This window comes from Xyrauchen texanus, chromosome 38 (genome assembly GCF_025860055.1).
Source record: "Xyrauchen texanus isolate HMW12.3.18 chromosome 38, RBS_HiC_50CHRs, whole genome shotgun sequence".
In the NCBI taxonomy this organism is placed as follows: Eukaryota; Metazoa; Chordata; class Actinopteri; order Cypriniformes; family Catostomidae; genus Xyrauchen; species Xyrauchen texanus.
In genome coordinates, this window is record NC_068313.1 from 28,711,033 (window position 1) to 28,736,681 (window position 25,649).

At 41.4% G+C, this 25,649-nt stretch overlaps 1 protein-coding gene across 1 annotated transcript in view; it reads right to left on the reverse strand.

Moving 5' to 3' along the window:
- Positions 1-25,649, reverse strand: part of LOC127631541 (neurobeachin-like) — a 351,059-nt gene that overhangs the window by 223,773 nt on the left and 101,637 nt on the right. The window contains exons 9-19 of the mRNA XM_052109693.1: positions 25,330-25,527; positions 24,888-25,021; positions 24,448-24,556; positions 22,990-23,142; positions 19,644-19,812; positions 6,997-7,076; positions 6,024-6,086; positions 4,160-4,257; positions 3,590-3,682; positions 1,004-1,112; positions 542-623 (exon numbers count right to left, since the gene is read on the reverse strand). Coding sequence (XP_051965653.1) covers positions 542-623; positions 1,004-1,112; positions 3,590-3,682; positions 4,160-4,257; positions 6,024-6,086; positions 6,997-7,076; positions 19,644-19,812; positions 22,990-23,142; positions 24,448-24,556; positions 24,888-25,021; positions 25,330-25,527 — 1,288 coding nt within the window. The remainder of the gene's footprint in view (positions 1-541; positions 624-1,003; positions 1,113-3,589; positions 3,683-4,159; positions 4,258-6,023; positions 6,087-6,996; positions 7,077-19,643; positions 19,813-22,989; positions 23,143-24,447; positions 24,557-24,887; positions 25,022-25,329; positions 25,528-25,649) is intronic.

The window sequence follows — 25,649 nt, forward strand, 5'->3', positions numbered from 1 at the left end:
ACTGTAAGTTGATTTAGATTGACGTCTGCCAAATGAAAAATGTTAATGCTTTTTGTTTAATAAGTGACAAGCAACCAAAGCTTGTAAATTGGTGTTTTTGTTCTTGCAAAGGCCACTGAAGCTTCATATCACGTTGCACTGCGTATTTCCAAGGCAGACAAAGTACATCATCTGAGAGACAAAGACTCTGCAGCAGCCAAAGATATGTGTTCCTCGATGGTAGGAGAGGCAACGGCTTCTAAGCTTGATTCTATTCCACTCTCTGACAACATAGTGGGTCGGCGCATCTCTGACATGGCACAGGATGTGAAGAAGCAAGTGTTAGACAGCATCAGGCACAGCCCATTTTTTGAACTCCAGATCGATGAATCCTCTGATGTGGACTGTTTAACATATGTGAGGTACGTGAAAAACATGGATTTTTTTTTGCTAGGAACTAACATTGTTTTGTTCCATTTCTCTCCACCATTGTAACATTTATATAAGTCTGTGTTTGCAGCCAGGCAACAAAAAGAATAGATAGGCTGACAGAATAAATTACTTGGGTTCTGGATCTTCACAGCCAAGTCAGTTTCAGGATGAGGTTTATGGACGACCTGTGTGCACACCTGCTCTGTGAGGATCTAGACAAGAAACAGATTACAGGAGACTCATGAATACATGCACACTATCAGTCAAAAGTCTGTTTGTAGTTAATTAGTTAGTTAATGAAAAGAGTGAGTGAGTGAGTGAGTGAGTGAGTGAGTGAGTGAGTGAGTGAGTGAGTGAGTGAGTGAGTGAATGAGTCTGTTAATTTGTTACTTAGTTGAAAATAGTATGTGGGAAAAAATAAAATGTGGAAAACAGTAATAGTAAAGAATGGGTAGGTGTGTCCACACTTTTGACTGGTAGTGTATACAATAATTACAGAAAGAAAGCTTTAACCTATTAAAATATCTGGTCACTGCACTTAAACAAAGGAATTTATTTGGGAGTAAAATGAGAAATTACTTAACTACATTACCTCATAAAGTGTGTTGTATGTAGTTATTGACAGCGTGTTGGAGTGTAGCATGAGTCGCTCTCCAAGAAGTATGAATAGGCTGTTTGTGTGCATTATTTCCACCTTCCTCCTGTGACAAGACACATGGTTTGACTGTCATCTTTAATACATAGCGTAGCAAGAGCAGGCCTTGACGGCGACTGAGTTTGGCACCTTTTGATTGGTGTCAGATACCTTCAGCTCGTCACACAGAATAATGAAGCAGCCATCTCTACAGACTCTACTGCAAACAGGTACCAGAAGAGCTGAAGCTTTCACAAAACATCTAGCAGCACATCATACTGAGGTACTGTCTGTCAAAATGCTAAACCTCCAAAATGCAGCCCTGACTAAGAGCAGGTACGGACCATTAAGACAAACGGAGACTGTGTAGTAAAATGAAAATACTTAAAATAATACATTTTAAAGTGCCTTTAAGCACACAGAATTGTAGCCATTCCATGGATTGGCTAATGGTGACAAAAAGAAAATGTGGGTTTTTATGTAAGCTCTAGGCTAACTGCAGTGCAAGTCTGCAAATGTCAATGGGAGATTAACAAAAAAGGTCTGATGGCCTTAAAGATGCAGTCTGTAGACAGGGCTTTATGTTGCTATAACTGTTAATTTAAGGAAAATGGCCTCACACATACACTGATTTAACATCGTACTAAGGCTCTAGCTGCCTTGCTGTCTATTGTCTACAATGGCAGCTGCCTAAGAAGGCAGCGTCCTAACCGAGATGGAGCCTCATAAGTGACTAATTTGCAACATTCTACATAGGCAGCAATTCTGTGCACCACTGATATAACGCTCTACACATGAAATGGTTGTGAGGCTTGAATCACGAATTGACCCCTATGTTAGCATGTTGCTAAGCTAATAATGTAGTATACTAATAAGTATAGAAATATAAATAAATACAATGTGCACACACCAATACTTGGTAGAATTGCTCATTTTTTATCAATACTTTCAACTGAATGAAATAGGTGTTCTTATGTATACTCAACATTTCCCCTGTTTCATCCACTACCTTGGATTATTTTGTTTAAATTAAGAAAATCGTTTTTTTAAATTTGAACAAAATTAGGTATCTTATGCTGCCTATGTTTGGAACAGCCTGAGCATCAGGTGCGTGCTTATGATATCTTAAAATGCTGCCTCTGGAGGCAGCTTACAAATATTTGTATTGTGTAACACACATATATTCAGATATACATAGATAGATACATAAACACTCTCAAAACCCCAACACACATATTCATTCAACAACTGAAAGGTAAAATTTCTGTGTAGAGTATCTCGAAAGCATGATTACCCCTTAATCGTTATTCAATTCAAAGGGCAAAAGCATAGAATAGAGGTGGCAATTAGTCCCCGCCTCACCCATCCACTAATTTTGGGCACAGATTGGCTGGCATTTAAAATTTTATTGAGGGGAATATGTGTGGATGGGAATAAGTACGATATCTGGGCTTCCACTTGGGTCATGGCCAGGTGTGGCACCAAATTGATAAAACTGCGGCGATTGCGACCTGTCCAAGACCCAAAACCAAAAAGGAAATGAGACAGTTCCTGGGGCTGCCTGGCTATTATCGCATGTTTGTGCCTAATTATTTGGTCATCACCAGCCCACTGACTGTTTTCACTAAAAAAGGAGAACCAGATCCGGTTCAGTGGAAGGAGCTTTTACACAAGCTGCACATTGTTGCAGGCCACTCTTACACTCTCCTGATTTTTCTCTCCCTTTTGTCTTACAGACTGACGTGTCAGACAAGGGGTTGGGGGGCATGTTGTCCCAGGTGATAGAGGGGGAGGAGTGTCCGGTGCTGTACATCAGCCGGACACTCTCGGTGAGAGAGGCAAAGTACAGCACCATCGAGAAGGAGTGTCTGGCTATCAAGTGGGTGGTCCTGACCATTCAGTACTACCTCCTGGGATGGGCCTTCACCCTCTGTTCAGACCATGCCCCACTCCATTGTCTCCATCGCATAAAGAATGCCAACGTGCGGCTCACCCGTAGGTATCTGGCTGTTCAGCCTTTTAAATTTGAGGTGGTCCACAGGCCGGGGCACAGATGGCTGTTGAGGATTTCCTCTCCATGAAGGAGTGAGGCCGTGGTCGAGTGTCGGTTTGTGAAAGGAGAGCAAGTTCTGCAGATTAAAGTGGTAAGGATTTTCACCTGGAGGGAATTATTTCTAACAGCTGTTTCCTATTTTGCATTGAGAGCTCGAGGGGTATTATAGGGAGCCAGATACCAGAGGAGGAGTGGCACGTAGAGTGCAGTGTGTGTTTTGGGAGTTTCACTGCCAGGCTGAGAAGCAGCAGATTTCATGGGACGCACTGTTTTTTTTGTGTTACGTTCAGACAGTGTGTAAATAAACTCACGTGGTTCGCTGAAGCCGACTCCCGTTTCCTCCTTCCCAAACAACAAGAAAACTGCTACAACATTATTAATAAAGAATTTGTCCTTGTGACCTGCTCTTGGAAGACTTAAATTGTACTACTATATATGTAATACACATACAGTAATACGTCTCCTGGAAAAAGAAGAGCTAATGTACTCACTTGTGGCCTAAGTGTTTGAGGAAATATGCCAGAACTTTCTGTGCCTGTACTCTGATACTTTCACTCTTGGAAGCCAGTAGTTTGTATACTACCCTAGAAAGAAATGACATGTAATGAACAAAAAAGGATTAGGATGAGTTAAAAGGCTTCATATTGTGTTAAATCAATGGAAACAGTGTGTGTTATTTTAATTGTGCGCATGTCAGTGCCAAAAAGATTTTTTTTCTATGTACTGTAATATGTGGCAGCTGGCAGATGAAATCGGCAGATAATAAAATGTAATACTCGAGAGGAAATGGCATTGTGTAAACCACCATGAAGTTGTTCATCAAAGTCATATCAGTGACTCAAAAACACAATCCGTAACTTCAAAAATAAAATAACTCCATCAAATCCATCTATATTTTATTAGCTTGACACACAGGGTCTGAGCTTGATTCCTCTTGTCAAAAAAATAAATATGGAAATATTGAAATTCATATGTAGAGTCTTCTGAATAATTCATGATTCTATCATCTCGGCAAACTCCATCATGGGAGACAAGATGAAATATAATAAAATTTGACTTACCAGATGCCGTTCCTCTGGTCGAAGGCAGGGATCATGGAGGCAGGGTGCTCAGACATGAGGGCCACCAGCAGCTGAAGAACATCATGGAGGTTCTCATCCTGAATTGAGTTTAACACATAAACACACGTCCAGAACATTTAAGGCAATCCTCTGGCATCTCATTCAAATTAGGAAGTATTCAGTACCAGTAAAAAGTTTAAAGAGACCTCTTCATTCTTTGTTACTTGTGCTACTTCTGTTACAATTAAATACATTTTTTTGAATAAGAGCCAGAATATATTACATTTCTTTTTTTTAATGTTTTTTATTATTATTATTTTATTTAGGATCAATTATTGTATTTGTGCCAAATTCAGTCAAGTGTGTCAAAACTTTAAAACCTGTTTTATTGTATGTATGTATTGTATGTGCTGTATATATTTATTTACTGATATATTGTCCAGGAAATATATCTAAACATTCTAAAAACAAGAAACACTTACATGACAAGCAAAAGTACACATGTAAGATGTTAAGTCTTGTTTTCAGATAAATCTAACAAAATTTAGTGACATTTATTGTTCCCTTTACAAAAAGCTTCACTATTATACTGCGCTTTTGCTAAGCGCAGCATCTCGTTCCGCTTTTTTCAGGGAACAAGTGTTACACATGTAACCCGAGACATTTGATTTAAAGATCTGAAACTATTTGCCAATGTGGTTAGAAAATTTAATTGTTTATCCTTTGAATTAAGTTTATTTTTCTTACCCCATTGGCAAATAGTTTATTCTTGTTTTATGTATTAACCTTGCTAAATAAAGTTGAACAATAATTTTTTCATCCAATGTTAATGTAAAAAATAAAAATAAAAGAAAACATTTGAAAGCCTTTATACTCAAATCTGTTTTCAGTTACCAGTAAATTGTTATGACAATAGTAATATTTAAAATGTGGTTATGTAATTTTTTGCCTTTTACTCAGAATGGTAATCAGATGATAGCCTAAAGCTAGGTCCTTTGTAAAAAGTGTAATTTATTACTAATCTATATCTAAACTGCAGAAAGCTGAGTGCAATTTGAAGTCATTGGGGATATTTAGACTTGGTCACTCCACACGATTTTGCTGCTTGGGTTGCTGTCCTATCATAAAAAGACAAGGTCTCTAAGGCAGATTTGAGAAGGATTCAAACCACCTCCAGAGAGAGTGTAAATGCATCTGTCTGTTCAAGCCACTTATGCAAACTTTACTCGCCCAAAAAGAGCTACGTCAGCATAGTGAAAATGTGAAACGTAACAGCTGTACCAGTATTTGCATAGGGCTTGTGTTGCGCTATAAATAATACCAAATAAAGAAACTAATGCAGGTTTCTTAAAGTTTCTCAAAGTTACTTAAAGAGGTAGAACTTTTCCCTTAATTTATTTGATGTAGTTCGTTGAATAAAACTGAAACTAAGCACTGACAATGAGTGCAGTTGACACACATGGAGATATCCTACGACAAGCCCAGAGGGGAAAAATACACAACATGCACCGTTCAAAGTCACTTGGATTATGCATAATCATGGAAGTCAACTGTTTTTATTTGCATATAGCGCGTGAATTGAAGATCAGACTTATATCCATTTGGCGGAAACTGACGTGGCACAACTGTAATTGAAATGTGCTTATTAAATCGGATAGCAATCCGATCAGTAAAAACACATGAAGTAACCAAATGTAAATACCCCTGAGTCGCTGCTTTGAAATTCTGACAGCCAGATCTTCAGAGCAGAGGATTGGAGTCAATTAAGAAAGTGAATTAATAGAAATTCCTTCCTCTAAAATAGATAATTCTGTCTGATTCAAATAGTTTACTGAGGGAACACTGTAATATGGGGTAGACCCACCTCTTGCATGGTCAGCAGGTAGTTGAGAATACTTTGAAGTTCATCCTCTTTAACCCCTCGGTCCTGATGAATCCGAAAAATGACGCTTTAGTACATCAAAATGCTGAACAGTGCTATCTGACCAATCTTTTGCAATATACAGTTATTAAATAACAAACTGCACTCCAAGGCTACACTATTACAATTGCCACCAGCATCCTGACATACTATGAAAAATAAAATGTTTAAAATACAGGAAGGCTGTTGATTTTTGGACAAATTACTGTTCATAGTGAATTTGGGTCCTGACTTTAACAAGTTGTCTCTTATTATTTGGAAAGCACAATGAACTGTTTGGTTTGTGCACAGCTGATGAAATCACACGATTCACATTACTGCTAAAACACAGGCAGCTTGAGAACTAATTGTTGTTTGTTCATTCCTTGGCAAGCTGACAGATTACTTGATATACGAGCACTGGTCTGAACAAGTGTACACTTTTTTTTACGGTCATGTTAGAAAATTGTAAACAGCTAGGGCTGGTAAATGAAGGATAACACCTGCCAAAGCAATGGGAACCAGCTGGTACGTGATAGCTGTGGTGTGTGTGTAAACTAGCGACTGACACTAGAGGCTGTTGCCTTTTGACTCCTCATTAGTGTTCCCGCCATCCATGCTGGTTCGAATCCCGTTCAGAGCGGGTCGAGCAGGTAAGAGTCCAGAAAAGCCAACAGTCAACACGTGAGCCAAAAGTATCATAGTAGCACCACCAAACAACATGGTGACTTCAGCTATTTTTTTCTGGTCTCTTTTTATTTTTATAACACTAAGGTTAGGATTAGGTTTAAGGATAAGGTTAGGGAGGTCGTTTTGGACTGGATAGAACATTAACCTTAAAAAAACTCACTTGTTTCGGACAACAGTGGCCATTTCAGTCATGATATTTTCATGACATGAGACTGGATAGTATGGTAAGGGCCAGACAGCAGCTTACCTTGAGTATGAGCTGTTTGAGAAACAGCAGCATGAAGGCTCTGAGTGAGGTGATCTCTTTCTGTGAAGGCCGCATACCATCTACAAACACAGGAACCATAAAGGAACTGTTACTACAAACCGACAATAAAACTGTCATGTTTCAAAGATGCTGGAAATAAATTCAGAGCTAAGAGATATTGTCTCGCTTTTACTCAGTATGGAGTCATGGCACGGACAGCAGCCTCTGCCAGCCAAGAGGAGGGTCACAGAGGTCAGAGTCCTCTCAGAAAAAGGCCAAGACCTTATTAATTTCAGGAAGCTGCTCCAAAATACAAGACAGCTATAGAGTTTCACAGACCACAGTTCAGTAACATCGATGCTGGCTTCATTTTAAAGCACTCTTACAGTGTGTGTGAATGTGTGTCAATGCGTCTGACAGCTTTTCATTTGCAGTTATATTAGGGATGGTCCTAGTATTGATATGAAATGAAGCACAAATTTATCATCTGTCATATGCACAGATTCAACTCAAGTAGGTCTAATCATCAGGTCTCATTCCTTATAAAACTGTCTAGAATTATTAACACTACATGATTTAAGATGTCTTTCTTTCTCTATTCAAATTATAACAGTGACTTGCAATTTAAAAAAGTGACGTCTATAAAGTTTTCATTCATCAAGTACAGTATATCACAGAAAGGCTGGTAGAGTACAATCATAAGCAACTGGGCTTGTTTTTCCATTTATTTAAAAAAAAACAACAAAAAAAAACATGTCCAGTTTTTATTTGTCCATTTCTCCAAAACAAACTGAGCAACAAGTCCAGTTGCTTATGATTGAATTCTGCTAAATGTTCATTAAAAATGACAGCAATAGAATACAACGCTAATTTTATTATTACAATTTTACACATTGTTGAACAATAGTTAAGTCATCAAAAATATTAAATAAAACAAATGGAGGGCCTGTGTAGCTCAGTGGTAAAGACGCTGGCTACCACACTTGGAGTTCGCTAGTTCAAATCCCGGGGTGCGCTGAGTGACTCCAGCAAGGTCTCCTGAGCAACCAAATTGGGTAGTCACACTGGGTAACCTCCTTGTGATCACTATAATGTGGTTCGCTCTCAGTGGGGCTGTGGTGAGTTGTGTGTGGATGCCATGCAGAATAGCGTGAAGCCTCCACACTTGCCCTGTCTCCGCGGTAACACGCTCAACGTGAAAAGATGCGCGGGTTGAAGGTCTCAGACGTGGAGGCAGCTGAGATTCATCCTCCGCCACCCAGATTGAGCCGAGTCACTATGCCATCATGAGGACTTAAGAGCACATTGGGAATTGGGAATTCCAAATTGGGAGAAAAAGGGGGGAATAAATAAATAAAACAAATGGAAATCTTATGTGACCTAAAAGCCACTTGTTGGCTTCTTAATAATCTGGTTCAACAATTTTTTTTTTTTAAATACATGCAATTAAAATGTTGGTTTAGCCAAGATATTTGTACATAGGCACAAATATATCTGTGTACTAAAATAATTTAAATAATTTAAAGGAATATTCAGGGTTAAATACAAGTTAAACTCAATCGACAGCATTTGTGGAATAATGTTGATTACCACAAAAATATATTTTACTATTAACTCCTTGTCTTAAAAAAAAAAAAAAGCCAAACTCGAGATTACAAAGGTCATTATATAGTTATGTTAAAACATATATTAAAAATGACGTTGTCACGTTTATGGATGAAGGCAGACACAGGACGAGGATCTATCTGGTTTATTGAAACAAAACAAAGGGTAATACAAAAACACGAACAAAGGAAAACATCCACGATGGGTAAAAAGGTAAACAAAAACACGGAAGGCACACAAGGAGTTAACAGGAACACGGATGGCAGACAAGGAGATAACAGAGGCGAAAACAACAACGGAAAACATGGACATCAGGCATCTACATACAACATCTAAAGACCGACAGGGGAATGGAGAAATAAACAGGGTTATATACACAAACACAATGAAGACTAAATGAGACACAGGTGAGAACAATGAGGAGTGCAGGCAGTGAGACAGGCCAGGAATTGTGGGAATTGTGGTTTATCACACGGACAGTGAGACTCAGGGCGGAGAACAGGGAAAACGTGACATGGAACAGGATCGGTGACGGGTGAAAAGGAAAACACGGACCAGACAACACGGAGACATGACATAAACGTGATGGGTGAAACAGAGAACATAGGGCAGACAAGACAGGAACGTGACATAGCCCCCCCTCAAAAGGGCCGGATTCCAGACGGTCCTAAAAAAGGAATAGAAAAAATGAGCAAAGGTTCAAGGAGAGGGGGGCTAGACAAGGGGGAAAACAGACAGACCAAAGGGGCCACAAGGGACACAAAGACAGACCAAGGAGGCACAAGGGACACAGAGACAAACCAAGGAGGCACAAGGAACAATTAGGCAGTCCATGGGAGAAAAAGGGGCAGTTAGGCAGTCCACGGGGGCACAAGGGGCAATTAGGCAGTCCTCGGGGGCACAAAGAGCAGACAGGCAGACCAGGGAGGCCGAGAGGGGGGCGTCCACAGGGTAGGGATAGGCTTGGGAGGCCAGGGAGGTATCGACCGAGCAGGGACAAGTTTAGGTGGTCTGGGAGGCGGCCACAATTTGGGGACTGGTTTGGGTGGCCCGGGAGCTGGCCACAGGACAGAGGCCCGTTTAGGTGGCCTAGGAGGTGGCCGTAGGGCAAGGGCCGGTTCAGGGGGCCTGGGAGGAGGAGTGGCCACTGGGGAAGCTGGCGGAGCCACGTGAGGCGGAGCAGTCGAAGACTTGGGTGGCGTCGCCGAAGGAGGCGTAGGCAGGGCCGCAGAAGACCCTGGAGGTGGAGCCGTGGGAGGCGATGGCGTAGAAGGCTCAGAAGGCGGAGCTGAGGGAACCACTAGAGGAGGAGTCGAGGGAGGCTCAGGAGGTGGAGCTGAAGGAGGCTCTGGAGGTGGAACAGAGGGAGGTTCAGGAGGCGGAGTCGAAGGAAGCGAGGGCATAGAGGGCTCTGAAGGCGGAGCCGAGGGAGGCTTCAGAGACGGAGCCGAGGAAGGTTTGGGAGGCGGAGCCGAGGAAGGTGGCGCTGTAGGAGGCTTTAGGGGTGGAGACCTGGAAGGCTCTGGAGGCGGAGCCGAGGGAGGTGGCGCCATGGGAGGTTTCGGAGGCGAAGACCCGGTAGGCTCTGGAGTATCTGGGGGCAGAGCCATAGGAGGCTCGGGAGGCAGAGCCGTAGGAGGCTCGGGAGGTGGACCCATAGGAGGCTCGGGAGGTGGACCCATAGGAGGCTCGGGAGGCGGAGCCATGGGAGACTCGGGAGGCAGAGCCGTAGGAGGCCCGGGAGGTTCTGGAGACGGAGCCCTGGAAGACTCGAGAGGCGGAGCCCTGAGTGGCTGAAGAGGTAGAGCTCTGAAAGGCTTGAGAGGCTCGAGAGGTGGAGCCCTGGAAGGCTCGAGAGGCTTGAGAGGCGGAGCCCTGGAAGGCTCGAGAGGCTTGAGGGGAGGAGCCCTGAGTGGCTCGAGGGGCTCGAGAGGCGGAGCGCTGAAAGGCTCGAGGGGCGGAGCCCTGGAGGGTTCGAGAGGCTTGAGGGGTCGGAGCCCTGGAAGGCTTGAGAGGCTCGAGAGGTGGAGCCCTGGAAGGCTCGAGAGGCTTGAGAGGCGGAGCCCTGAGTGGCTTGAGAGGCGGAGCCCTGGAAGGCTCGAGAGGCTTGAGAGGCGGAGCCCTGGAAGGCTCGAGAGGCTTGAGAGGCGGAGCCCTGGGAGGCTCGGGAGGCAGAGCCCCGGAAGGCTCTAGAGACTTGGGAGGTGGAGCCCTGGAAGGCTTGAGAGGCTTGAGAGGCGGAGCCCTGGGAGGCTCGAGTGACTTGAGAGGCGGAGCCCTGGGAGGCTCGGGAGGAGGAGCCCTGGAAGACTCGAGAGACTTGGGAGGCGGAGCCCTTGAAGGCTCGAGAGGCGGAGCCCTGGAAGGCTCGAGAGGCTTGAGAGGCGCTGGCTCTTGGATGGTCCTGGCTGCTGGCGCTGGCTCTTGGACGGTCCTGGCTACTGGTGCTGGCCCTTGGACGGTCATAGCTACTGGCGCTGGCCCTTGGACGGTCATGGCTGCTGGCATTGGCCCTGGGACGGTCATGGCTGCTGGCGCTGGCTCTTGGACGGTCATGGCTGCTGGCGCTGGCTCTTGGACGGTCCTGGCTGCTGGCGCTGGCTCTTGGATGGTCCTGGCTACTGGCGCTGGCCCTTGGACGGTCATGGCTACTGGCACTGGCCCTGGGACGGTCATGGCTGCTGGCGCTGGCTCTTGGACGGTCGAGGCTGCTGGTGCTGGCTCCGGGACGGTCGAGGCTGCTGGCGCTGGCTCCGGGACGGTCGAGGCTGCTGGCGCTGGCTCAGGGACGGTCGAGGCTGGCAACACTGGCTCGCTGACCGTGGCAGGCGTGGGCGCTTGTTCGCTGACCGTGGCAGGCGTGGGCGCTGGCTCGCTGACAGTGGCAGGCGTGGGCGCTGGCTCGCTGACCGTGGCAGGCGTGGGCGCTGGCTCGCTGACCGTGGCAGGCGTGGGCGCTGGCTCGCTGACAGTGGCAGGCGTGGGCGCTGGCTCGCTGACCGTGGCAGGCGTGGGCGCTGGCTCGCTGACCGTGGCAGACGTGAGCTGGAGAGCGGAGGCTTTCCTTCTCCTCCTCCTCCGGGCGGAAGAAGTTGGCAGTGCTGGCTCATCGATCCGGGTAGGCAAGGGCTCAGGCTCGACAGCCGGAATCACGAGGGGTGGTTCCTCGGGCGCAAGTTTCCTCAAAACGAGACTCACGTACTCCCTCCACAGGTGGTCTCCGGGTTCCGGCGCCTCTCCCCGCCGGGATGACGGTAATCCGACCCAGTAGATGGTCTTCAGGGCGTCGTCGTCGAACCCGGTGTGGATGGCGACCGTGGAGAAGAGTCATGAGTACTCGCGGATGATAAAGTTCGCCCGGGCCAGTTCGAGGAAAACCGCTGCTAGATCCATTAGTGGTCGGTCTTTCTGTCACGTTTATGGATGAAGGCAGACACAGGACGAGGATCTATCTGCAGAGAACAATGAGGAGTGCAGGCAGTGAGAGAGGCCAGGAATTGTGGGAATTGTGGTTTATCACACGGACAGTGAGACTCAGGGCGGACAACAGGGAAAACGTCACATGGAACATGATCGGTGACAGGTGAAACGGAAAACACGGACCAGAGAACACGGAAACATGACATAAACATGATGGGTGAAACAAACTACAAAGACTACAAAGGACAGACAAGACAGGAACGTGACAGACGTGTATATCTTTCGAAAGTTACTTTTTTCAGTTAAACAGATGACTAAGTTTAGGTTAAAAATCTGAATGTGCACTTAATTCTTAATTCTTTGTCTCGTGTATGTATATTGTAGATGAGATCATAGACTATTACCTAGATGGCCAACATGCTGTCTGCTTATACAAAGTGTCTATCTTCCTGATCAACATTATATCTTTTATTTGTCTTTCTCAAAGAGAATTGATAAAAAAAAAAACTCAAAACAAAATTGATTATTCCACAGCCCACATTAATCTGAACTGCTTATCACAGCATTGAAACTAATAATAAATATGCCATTTCATTAGCAAACACCCAAAGACTATAGGAAACCTAAGTTTATTTTCAAACAAAAATGTGATTCTTAATGAATTTGCCTGTCTACCTGACCTCATTAGAAGAGCACAGTCATGATAAAAGAAAAACTAAACAGATCAACAGAATGACTGATATCTCTTTTACTTAATAACAGTTTCCTGCATCTTTTAATTGAATCGGAATAGAAACGCTCACTGCAAATGCCATCTCTTATTTGCAAAGGGTAATGAATCTGGCATTACATCAAACAGTAAATCAATACATTTGTACACTCATAGCCCCCTACACAGAGCATTGTCCTTACCATGGGCAAATAAATGAAAGCTCCTTATCCAAATGGAACTATGGGACATAGTGTGTGAGAGTGATGATGGAGATGGTGCCCCCCAAGGATGTGTGCTCTTCCCACTGCTCTTCTCCCTGTATACCAACAACAAGGACCCCTCTGTCAAGCTACTGAAGTTTGCAGATGACACTACTGTCCTCGGCCTCATCCAAGATGATGATGTGTCTGTATACAGAAGTGAGGTTGAACGGATGGCTCACTGGTGCAATCATAACAACCTGGAGCTGAACCCGCTCAAAACATTTGAGGAAGTTCAACCTGCCACAGGCACTGCCCATACAGTTCTACTCAGCAGTTATTGAGTCTGTCCTCTGCACTTCAGTAACTGACTGGTTTGGTTCAGCTTTGGATATCAGAAGACTACAAAGGACAGTTCGGAGTGCTGAGAGGATTATTGGTTGCCTCCTGCTCACTCTTCAAGAACTGTACACCTCCAGAGTGAGGAAAAGGGCTGGAAAAATCCCGCTGGACCCCAATCACCCAGCCCACTACCTTTTGAACTGTTGCCTTCTGGCCGACACTTCAGAGTTCTGAGCACCAGAACTGTCAGGCACAAGAACAGTGTTTTCCCTCAGGCTATCCATCTCATGAACAGTTATAGCCACCCCATTGTGCAATAATTACGTGCAGTGCACAACTTAATGAATTATATTTATTTAACATATCCTCATCTTCATTACATTCCATTTACACACTTTCAAAGAGCAGGACTTGAGTTGTGTTTTCTTTGTTAGACTGGATAAACATGAACAAAATTGATTATCTTTGTGAGCTTGATCATACTTAAAGGTATATTTCAATCAAAAACCCCTACCTTCATGATGTTCAAAACCTGTATGACTTATTTTCTTTTTTCCCATGGAGTTTGTGAAGAATGTCCATGGTGATCATTTCTATACAACGAAAGCACCAGGGGCTGCCCAGCTCCAAAAATGAGAAAAAGCACCAATTAAATAGTCCATAAGATTCAAGCACTATATTCCATGCCTTCTAAAGCCAAATGATAACTTTGTGTGTATAGCAAACAGAAATTTTAAGGAATATTTCACCAAACAATTAAAATTCTCTCATCATTTACCTCATGTGTGTATGACTTTTGTGTGTCGACCTTTCTTCTGCGAAACACAAGCAAAGTCTTTTTAGAAGAATATCTCTGTCTATACAACACAAGTGAATGGTGACCAATTCTTTGAAGCTCTAAACCCCATAAAGGCATAATAAAAGTAAGCCATTAGACTCCATTGGTTTAATCCTTTTTCCTTATACATCTTGACATCAGTAGTCTCCTTAGCGATCATGGTTTCATGCTCAATTCGAGACTCCAATGGCAAAATGTATTGAAAAGGGAGTAAAATTTTGGTCTGTACTCACCAAAATGGATTACATTTACATTTGTCATTTATGCATTTGGCAGACACTTTTATCCAAAGCAACTTACAGAGCCCTTATTACAGGGACAATCCTCCTGGAGCAACCTGGAGTTAAGTGCCTTGCTCAAGGACACAATGGTGGTGGCTGTGGGGCTCGAACCAGCGTCCTTCTGATTACCAGATTACCAGTTATGTGCTTAGACCACTACACCACCACCACTCCACATCTCTGTGGAGTGGTGGTGGTGTAGAGCAGGATTAGGATCCTTCAGAAGACATGGATGAAACAACTGGAGTCTTCTGGATTACCTTTCTGCTGCCTTTATGTGCTTTTTGCCTTTACTTGCATTGTATGGACCTACAGAGCAGAGATATTCTTCTGAACATCTTTTTGTGCTCTGCAGAATAAATTAAGTCATACAATTCTTTTTTTTTTTTTGGTAAACTATTCCTTTAAGTCTTCCCTTCCTCTATTATTTCTCAGATGTCATTCCCACATTGGTATGACTTCAACAGACTTGTTATAGCACACATGTCAAATAAAGTACTTGTATGGTGTGTTTTGTCAAGTTTTGGAGCTTGACAACAGCAGTTACAATTCACTTTCATTAATTAGTTACAATAGTTAAAAACATTTCTAAAATGTGTACATCTACTGAGTATACTGTATATAAACTGTGTGTGTGTGTGTGTGTGTACACAGTATATACAAATGTGTGTGTGTGTTCTATGAGAGAAAGATAATCATACAGGTTTTGAAACAACACAAGGGTGAGCATTACATAATCTATTCCTTTAGTCTCAAGTTTCAAGTTTTATTGGTCACATACATAACCAAACAAACATAGTACGACATGTACGACTATTCTCCGCACAGATTACAATAAAATTACATAGATAGATAGAGTGTAATATTGCTTCAAGTGTGTGGTGTTGAATAGTGAAGCTAGTCCTGGTGTTGTCCTTGATTCAGGACACGGATGGCCTGGGAAAAGAAGCTCCTTCTCATTCTCTCTGTTTTGGCCATCAGGGAACGGAAGCGTTTTCCTGACTGCAACAAAGAGAGGAGTCCATTATTAGGATGGCTGAGGTCTTTCATGATCTTCCTGGCCTTGGTCCAGCATCGTTTGCTGTAGATAGACTGCAGATCCAGGAGTTTGATGTGGGTGATGCGCTCAGCTGATTGCACCACTCTTTGTAGGGCCAGTCTATCTTGTTTTGTGCAGTTTCCAAACCATGCTGTGATATTTCCTGTTAGGATGCTCTCAATGGTGCAGGTGTAAAAGTTTTCTAGCACTATAGAGGTCACTTTAAAGTCCTTTAAGTGCCTGAGGTGGTAAAGACGCTGACAGACCTTCTTCGCCATGTTGATAATATGGCAGGTTCATGACAGATCGTGTGAGATGTGTATGCCAAGATAACGGAAACTGTCCACTCTCTCCCCATGTGGCCCCATTGATCATAATTTAGGGGACTATTTTGATGTTTCTCATGGCTGGTGAGGAAAGACTGTGCTGTAAAACAGTGTGCTAGAGTGATGCATGACTTTAATTTACCAGGGTTTGCTTGCATTTAGAGAGAGGGAAAGTGAGAGAGGTTTTGCCACTATAGGATGAGTGGCTAGCTGATGTTGCTCCAATTTAAAAGCATTCTTTGTTGCAGTAATTGAACACTTAATTATGTCCCACTGCTGTTTTCTTTATAATGCATCCCTTTGTGGAAAAAGACAAAAAAAGACTTCAGCGTTTAACAAATGATGAATAAATCAATTGAGGGCTGCAATTACATACTTAGCAGGCAAGAGATAAATTATTTTACACACTTTAGCTTCTTTAAGACATCTTCCCCTGATGTGAATGCAATACGTGTTTGAAGGTTTCTTTGTGATTTGCAAAGGTTGTGAGGCTCATGATGGTGTATTCATCTCTGCCAGCGGATTTTCAAGATAAGATTGTCTTTCATCTTCTTTACTTTTAATACAATTTTAATACACTGTGAATGGTTGTATGAGCGTACTAGGTTTCATTCTTTAGATATCCATTTTTGTCTATCTCTATCTGAATAAATTATGCAGTGTTGTATGTGAGCCCTTGGGAATAGTTATTAGCTAGTCACGGTAAGAGAAGATCTTAACACAATTTCCAATGATATTGCAAAGGCTTTTCCAGAGAAGATAGTGAGTCAATTTTATTGTGGCTTAAATGAATGTTCTGTGTTCAATAGAAACTCTATCAACAGCATCTTTGCAGCATAAAAAACAGAATAATTAATATTATCACTTTAACATAAATACAAGCTTCACATTTCTGCCCTCTGGAATGCCTTGCCCCATAGGCTTCCATTGTAAGGGCATGTAAACACCGTTTTTGTTTGCTTTACTTTCTAAGAGGTGAGTCAGAATTATTGATGTGGTAATCGACTGCGTTCAACTGAGCTTTACTTCTATATGCATCATTCCTTTAAGGACAAAAATAAAAGTATGGTCTTAATGTGTGAGAAAATAAGGTCATATTATTTACAACATCTTGACTTCCTCAAAAAAAATCACTGACTGAACTTGTAAATTACCACTATTTTGCTACAAAATAGACAATTTTAGTGAACTTTTGCTGTGAGGGACTTTCTAGTGGAAAAATCACCACTAGTAGGTCGAAATGAGAAATTGGGACCTAATTTCAAAACAAAAGACAGCATCACTGGCACGACCCATGCTACTCACTCACCGTATTGCTAACCACTAATCTATGGCAGATTTAGCTATGTTCTGCCTAGAATTATTTGTGGGTAAACCAAAAAAAATCACATGAAGTTTCAGTTCAAGTAGAATGAAATAAGAGCAGAATCTGATTTCTGTGTCCCACTGTGAGTGTGAAATTCCACAATTCCTTTGTATCTCCTCGTCTATTGCTCATTAAGGTTACTGACTTGATGGCAATCTGTCCTTTGAAAATCAAATTACCAATGTTTGTAGAACAGCAGTCTATCACCTAAGAAATATTGCTAAATTACGACACATGCTCTCTGTTGCTGAAGCTGAAAAATGAATTCATGCGTTTATGACCTCAAGACTAGATCATTGTAATGCATTACTGGGAGGATGTCCAGCAAGATCAATAAATAAACTTCAATTGGTTCAAAATGCAGCAGCCAGAGTGCTAAAAAGAACCAAGAAATATGATCATATTAGCCCCATTTTATCATCGTTACATTGGCTACCTGTTAAATTCCGTATTGATTTTAAAATTCTGTTAACTACGTACAAAGCTTTGAATGGTCTAGCTCCGCAGTACTTAAGTGATCTTCTTACACACTATGTTCCTTCAAGTTCATTACGATCGCAAAATTCTGTCCTGTTAATAGTTCCTAGAATATCAAAATCCACAAAAGGAGGTAGATCCTTTTCATATTTGGCTCCTAACACCTAATTTATCCTTCAGCCCACAATTAGGCTGCTTTAGTTAGGTCTGCCAGAACCAGAAATATTGAGCATGATTTATAATTCTCCAATAAATTGAATGGCATCTATGCTAATATTATTTTATTTGTATCCCTGTCTCAACCACGGGACTCATATCCTGAGGTCACAAGAACCGGCTGGATCCAGCACCATTCCTGCTTTGTGTTGGACTCCACTGCTACATGTCTCTGAGTGATGATGACTAAATGCAGCCGGTGCCAGCTAAACATCACTTCAGTCTATTACGATGGACTTCAGAGGATGAACTGACCCCAACTCCAACCATAAGACATGGGATACTTCATATGCCTTGGATTTAGGATAGACCTCACCGAAATTACCGGCCAGGTTTACTGCGATGCACCTCACTGATCTCTGACTGCATCACCTCGGTCTAATGATGGACTACACTATTATAACACTATATTATTATTATAATGGAATACATAGACTATCAATGAATTGCCAACCACACCCTTCATCAGCCAACTAACAAAGGACAATGCATCTATGTGAACTTCTGCAGTTAATCCAGGATGAACTTCAAAACATTAGTAATTAATCTCACAGTTCCTTGCCACAGTTGCCTTCGGCTTGCTCACTGGATTTCTAAATACAATTATTATTGAATTACTTATTTTTAAGCACAATTCACAATCGTATTTTATCAAACTACACAATTACTCTATAGACATTATAGATATTACAGTTTAATTTTCTATTAATGAATGATTTTCTGTGAAGCGGCTTTGAAATGATGTGTGTTGTGAAAGGGGAAATACAAATAAAAAAGAACTTTGCGTATACAGTACATTTATGCAAAACCCTCTCATGATGCAATGTTTGCCTCTGAGTTCTTTAACAAACAACAAAATTGTTCAAAAAAGTTCAAGAGTATAAAACATCAACTCCTGACCACAAAATGAATGGTTTATTCAGGGAGTATCTGTGAAATATTTAGTGCACATAAGTCAAAAAGAACTCTATCTGTGAATGATTTCAGCTTTGCAGGAAATCTTTGTAAGGAGGATGGTGAAAGGTATGACATGAGATAAGTAAGAGAACAAAGAGAATAGAGGAGAGGAGGAAGAGACTGTATGTTACGAGAGAGAGAGAGTTAAAAGCCATGTTATATGAAAAAGAAAAGTGGAAAGGGGCCGTAAAAGGGAGCAACAAATGAAAAGAATGGTATATTTTCAGCCATAAAAGACCAGTTCTCCTCAATGGTCCAGGGTGAGCCATGTTAAATGCAGCCCCCACTGCTAGATCTATTGGCTCTGACAAAGTGGAGCTTTCATCGCTTATTACTCCACTGAGCACTTTTATACCTCTATTTAGGGGGTTTAAAACATGTTTGAAAGGGTGGGGAAGACATATTGTGCCAAACTTCAAGGAAACGGATCAGCAGACACACAGCTCAGTTTGATTCAAAAGTGCCATTTCCCATCAGGAGGTGACAGTGATTGGGTGAACTGTGGATGTGGCAGTCGACAGAAAGGGTCCATGAGAGGTCCATGTGACTATGCGAGTACACACAGAGTTCATACTGACATCTTTAAACAGAGTATGAGTTTGATTGATGTGGAACACATGAGACTTAGTAAAAGAGAGTTTTATGTAAATCAACCGTGCAGAGATATTATATCATTATAAGAAGTTGCAGACAGTTTCTTCGACTTAGACCACCCTCCTGAAAAAACTGCTTACATGTGAATTAATTTGATTCTGGTGTCTAAATAAAGTGATAATTTTATATTCAATATATAACAGTTTAGCAAGAATTATTTGCTTTCAACCCAAGTTGTAAGAGAATATGTGGGTGTTTGTGAGTGTGTACAGACCCAGGCCTTTGGGTGTGATGCCGCTGGTGTGGGCAGGGTTAACGGCCCAGTAATAGTACTTCAGTATGTGCATGATCTGCAGGACAGTCCCAACCCGACGGATGGTGTTGTAGATGGTTGCTGTACCAATGAACTCTGATGAAAGGTACGTGTACAGCAAGAGTTGGACCTGCAGAAAAGAAACGCACACAAATGGTTACCATTTCTTCAGGAAAGAGTACAAAAATATGAAGATTACTATATATTACTATTTAAATAGTATTCTTGATGGATTTCTGTTGGACCTCTGGCATGGTTAACAAGACCAGAGAAAAGCAACTTAAGTGAAGAATAAGAAGAAGAAAAACAGGCGCAATGTGTACTTTTGGGAAAAGTCACAAAGACAAACATTTCTGGGGTTCGTTTGTGAGTAGTAGGTCAATAGTGAACAGTGACAGTCCTGATGGAAAACCTTGAAGGGTAGAACAAGCTGATGAAGTTGTATAGCTCATGCAATTAAAATCCACTTATGCAGACAGGCTCCACTCAGCCCAGGGAGGATGATGGGGAGGGTAGAAAACATGAAACTGAAACTGGTCTGGTGGAATGGCTGTTTGAAAACAACACTTCTTTGGAGGAAATGAGGTTGGTTTGTCTACTGAAGAAGTCCTAGCAGCTCACTATCCTGAAATAGTGTCACATGTCATTTTATTCTCTTTTTTCTTTCTCACTTTGTCTCCTATCTCTCTTCGCTTTCTGCACATCTATTTTTCAGTGTGCCGTTTTCCTCCTCATCAATTTTTCTTTCTTTCTTTCTTTCTTTCTTTCTTTCTTTCTTTCATTTCCTTTACTTCCATTATTTTCCTTCTTTCGCCGCTCTCTTGATTTCACTCATTTATTTCCTTCCTTCCTGCCTTCCCTCCATTCCTTTTCTCCATTCCTTTCCTTCCATCCGTCTGTCCGTCCGTCCTTCCTTCCTCCATTCCTTTCCTTCCATCCTTCAATCCTTCCATTTCCTTCCTTTTCTTCTCTCTCCCTTTGGAACAGTGGCAAGCTTCAACCAACATCTTTATTTCAATGCTGTATTTTAGCAGTGCAAAACCTGAAGTGAATATGTTAGCAAAACAGAGCCTTGCATCTCTTCGCCTCAACACCTCATCCCTTTCTTCATGGGTCATTATGGAGTAGAGCGGGAACAATTTTCTCTCTTTGTTTAGTTTTCCAAAACAAACTTCAGTCTGAATTTACCTAGCAGCTATGACAGAGAGGTGCAAATACTCAAGAGACACTGTGAATTGTCAATCTGTTTAAGAAAAGCACTTTTGTTAAAAGCTGTGATATTATCTGAAGAAAAGTGGTTATGTTTTTGACAGGTTCTAAAGTGAAATCAGTTGCCAGACTGTGAAGCTGAGGTACTATAAAATACATTCTATATACTTCCTGCTTTTTATAGGACTTGAAATGAATAACCTCTTAACCAATATAGGCAGATGTTAACACAAAATGGTATTTCCATCCTATTTTACATCTGTATTGTGATGCATTTCCAGGTAAAACAAGATATTCAACATAGGGGGAAAAAATATTGGGCAGGAAGACAAACACTAAAACCAGGAACGTGTATTAAGACATGAATTAAAATGACCATATAAAGACAATACAATAATATAACAATTTCAGCTCATTGTTAAAACAAAACAAAAAACTTGTAGGCAGTTACACATTTATGATAGAATTTGGCAAGACATTCACTGATGCTTGATGTCTGCCAAAAATACATTTGTTATTACATTTTGATAAAGGATTACAAAAGACATTATTTTACTTTGTAATGATGTACATCAATGAATCATGCTCAATTAAGCCAGAAATGTATTAAGAAAGTCAATTTTCTTAATTATGGTTCTTATTTTGATTTCCTGTTGACACAAAAGTGATGTTCCCATGTGCTTGCTTCTGGACATTCTCTCTGCCTAGTGTTTACTTCAGTATATATCATGCAGTGCTCCTCTGACCAGGTTATTCCAGTTTCTATGACACCAGTTCTCACCATAGCGTACTAAGATGCTCATAATGTCATGGCTCCAGTGAGTTTGTCAGTTTGGTTAGTTATTTATCTCCCTCATGTTTCACAGGCACTGCCGGCATGCATGATCATTGTTTCCATGGGAACACTGATTGTTCCCAGGGGAATGCTGATCACGCCACTAATTAGCGTACTAGCAGCTCCTGGTTCTCCGCTGATTTACTTACTACTTAATCTCTTTACGTTGATTGTTGTTTGGTGTGAAGGTTGTTGTTTGGCGCAAAGTAACTTAACTCACACTCTCTGCCTAGTTGGTCCTGTCTCATATATCTGTTTGTTTGCCCATCTCTACCAGCGTGCCGGGAGAGTGATTGCCTTCCATTCTGCTGTGCACTGGTTCTCTGCACCTCACTATGCTTCAATGGAGGATTCCTTACGAATCTGCTCCTGACTACCACTGCACACACTCACCTATGAACACACTATTCACAGAGTCCTCACGGATCTGCCCACTGTGCGGCCACAGCGTGCGCGCATACACAAGCTTCACCCCAGCTACTGCAGCCGGTGCCGGGTTTTCCATTCTTCGCCAGTTCAGTTTAAGTTGCTATTTATTGTTAATAAATCCTTTGAACTGTTCCTCTGCTCTTGGGTCTCTTTGTCTTGCTCTTTGACACATAATTGCTGTCATGTCTCATGGGATATAACTTAAAGGGATAGTTCACTTAAAATAGACATTTCTCTCATCATTTAATCACCCTCATGCCATCAAAGATATGTATGACATTTTGTTTCTACAGCAGAACACAAATGAAGATTTTTAGAAGAATTTCTCAGATCTTTTGTTCCATACAATGCAAGTGAATGGGTGCCAACATTTTGACACTCCAAAAAGCAAGAAATTCAATACAATAATATTTTCAGACATCTTGAGTGAGAAATAGATCAATATTTAAGTCTTTTTTTCTTCTTGAAATTCTTCTCCCTGCCCATGTGGGGGGAAAAATACATGAATAATGTGAATCACCAAAAACGCAAGAAGAAGGTGAAAGCGATCTGTTTCTCACCCACACCTATAATATAGCTTCTGAAGATATTGGGGTCATATGTATTTCTTTTATGCTGAAAATGTGGCTTAAAAATGTAGGCACCCATTCATTTGCATTGTATGGACCTACAGAGCTGAAATAGTCTTCTAAAAATCTTTGTGTTCAGAAGAACGAAAGTCATTCACATCAGGAATGGAATAAGGATGAGAAAATTATGAGAGAATTTAAATTTTATGTGAACTCTTCCTTTAATATCTGGAAACGTGTTTCAGGAATACATGATCTGGCTCACCTTTGTGGGTGTGTGGATCCAAATAGCAGCATTGAACAGAATATGGTCACAAAGCTGTTTGAGGAGAGGTGCTCCATGGGTAAGGCCATCTAGGTATTTGGCAAACGAGAGGAACTGCTCCAAAACAGCCCTTGTGATATGCACCCGCGATGACTGTAGAAGAAATGTGACATTCTTTAAACTTGTACAGCAACTTTTGACTTTTTATAAAATAAGTGTTTCCTAAATAATATAATATCTAACACAAAAACTAAATAAATAAAAAATACATATAAACTTACTACAAAGTGTTACAATAAAACTTGCCTATTCAGTTCAACATATTCTATACATTACCTGTCAAAAGTTTAGATGCCTCACTTATTCTTTATTAATATTTTCCATATTTTAGAATCATCGCAAAGCCAGTCATTTCAATTAAATAACACAAATGGAAGTATGGGGTTTATGTTGTGATCAAAACATATTAAACATATCAAAATGTCTTATATTGGTGTCGCATGAGATGCATTTGAGTTCCCATAAATGCTTAGCACTTGTTGGCTGCATTTCCTTAACTATCCAATCCAATTCATCCGGTTAAAATGTGTGTTTTGTAAACAAATCTATATGTATGCTAGACATCATCTTGTCCAGTTCAAATTTGTCCTCCTAATTAATTTCAAGCACATACAGTAAGCATAATCCTTTGAATCAAAAGGTTTTTGAAATCACAAGAAACATAAATTCAGTAAAGCGTTTCCAAAATTTTGACCAGTAGTGTACATTATAACTAATTAACTAATTAAATTCCTACTTCACGTTTACTAATAAAATATATATAAAATATGAATAAATAAACCAACACCTAAGGCCCATAGTTTGACTTTGCAGCTAAATATTGCACGGACTTTGTGTGTTATTAGTCTCAGCTGGCACCTGAGGTCCAGACAGGTGTGTGGTATGAGAGAGATGTGAGTTTAAACTAGATGGCAACAGATGGCCAGGTACATGTTAATGGGACAGTAGACAGCAGGATCACTCAGGTGCTATCTAAGCCAGATTTACAGCTTCTTTTGCAAAATGACAAAGTGAGACTCATCCTTACTAGCACCAGCTTTAGATGGAACTAGGGAACATAAAGAAATAGCAGTGACAGCGGTAAATGAGTAAAGACAAAGAGAAAAGAAAAGGCTAGATGACACCAGATTAATTTGTAAGCCGTGGCAATAAACGCATGGACCAGGGGAATATAATGGCGCTGTTAAACCGACATTTGCCATAGAAATACTGTAGCATTCGTCTGCCCATCAAAAATAATGCACAATGTCTCTTTTATTCCAGCAACTGAACTATGAGCATTCTGATTGGATGAGTGTTTGTCCAACCAATGGAAGACAGACCAGAATGTTTGGAAAGTTTTGAAAACAAGTCCTATTTGTATGTTGAAGTGACAGTCAAAAAAAAAGTGAAACTGACCTTTTCTAGGAGGTACCCAATCACCAGGAAGCCCTTCCCTCCTAACATCTGTTCTTGCATTGCCACAGAGCTCTTCAGCAGCTCCATCAGGAAGGCCAGAAGAGTGGAACTGCAATCCAAAAAAACATCCATTACTGAACTGTATTGAACTTACCTGTAATAACATGTAATAAGTGTAATAATTTAAGAATCAGTCATTGAAAAAACCTACAGTATATTAATCTATTACTAATATGAATAATGGGGGGGCAATTCCAAGGATTGCAGAAAGAAATACTTGCTATAGCCTTAGTTAGGTGCATAGTTCATTGGACAAATAAACCACTGCATCAGAGCATATAAGTCTGTTAAGTCTGAGGTCATATTTCATCCAGCCTGATCACATGAAAAAAGCTTGTAAATGTAGTTGGTTATGTAATGCTAGGCATGAAGTTACTCACCATACAGCAATCTCCACATGGCCTTCATTGTGCTGATGGAAATCCAGCTGGGCATAGAGAGGAAAAAGCACCTGTATACCACCAATGGAGTGAATGGCACTGTGAATCGAGTGAGTTACAATGGCCTTCACATCCTATTCAGACATAGAAGGGATACAGCAAAAGGATTAAAAAGTTGCGGTCAATGCATTCAGAAATTATCTACAAGTTAAATTGTTTTGTTATTTGTTCTTGAAAGTACTGACTCACATTAACCAATGACTAAGCTTGGAGGAAATGCGTTTCTCCAAATAATTAGCATTAAATGGCAACCACTGACATTAACTTAAGGTATTAGCTAAACAACACAACATCTGATTAACATTTCATCACATCACCAGCCATTATGCTGTTTATTTAGGACTAAGAGAGTAGAAAATTAAAGTAAATGCGTTAAACAGACCTGTAGCATTAGAGCGTGGGGTGAGTGCACAAAAATAGAGGGGTTTTCTCTGGGTGAAGATTCCAGGCAGAGCTGAGCATCCGTGGCTTTGGCATTGTAGGTGAAAGAGATGCTGTTTGCCAATTTCCCATCATATAACACTTGTTTATGGTGGTCCTCCAGGTGGAGGTCACTCTCAGATTTGAACTTAAAGGTGCTCTATGAGAGAGAGAGAGAGAGAGAGAGAGAGAGAGACACTATATTTTTACTATGACACTATTTCATTGTCAAGTCATTGTTAAGGTGTTATGGGGGCTTGTTGGTGCATTTACATCAGTGTC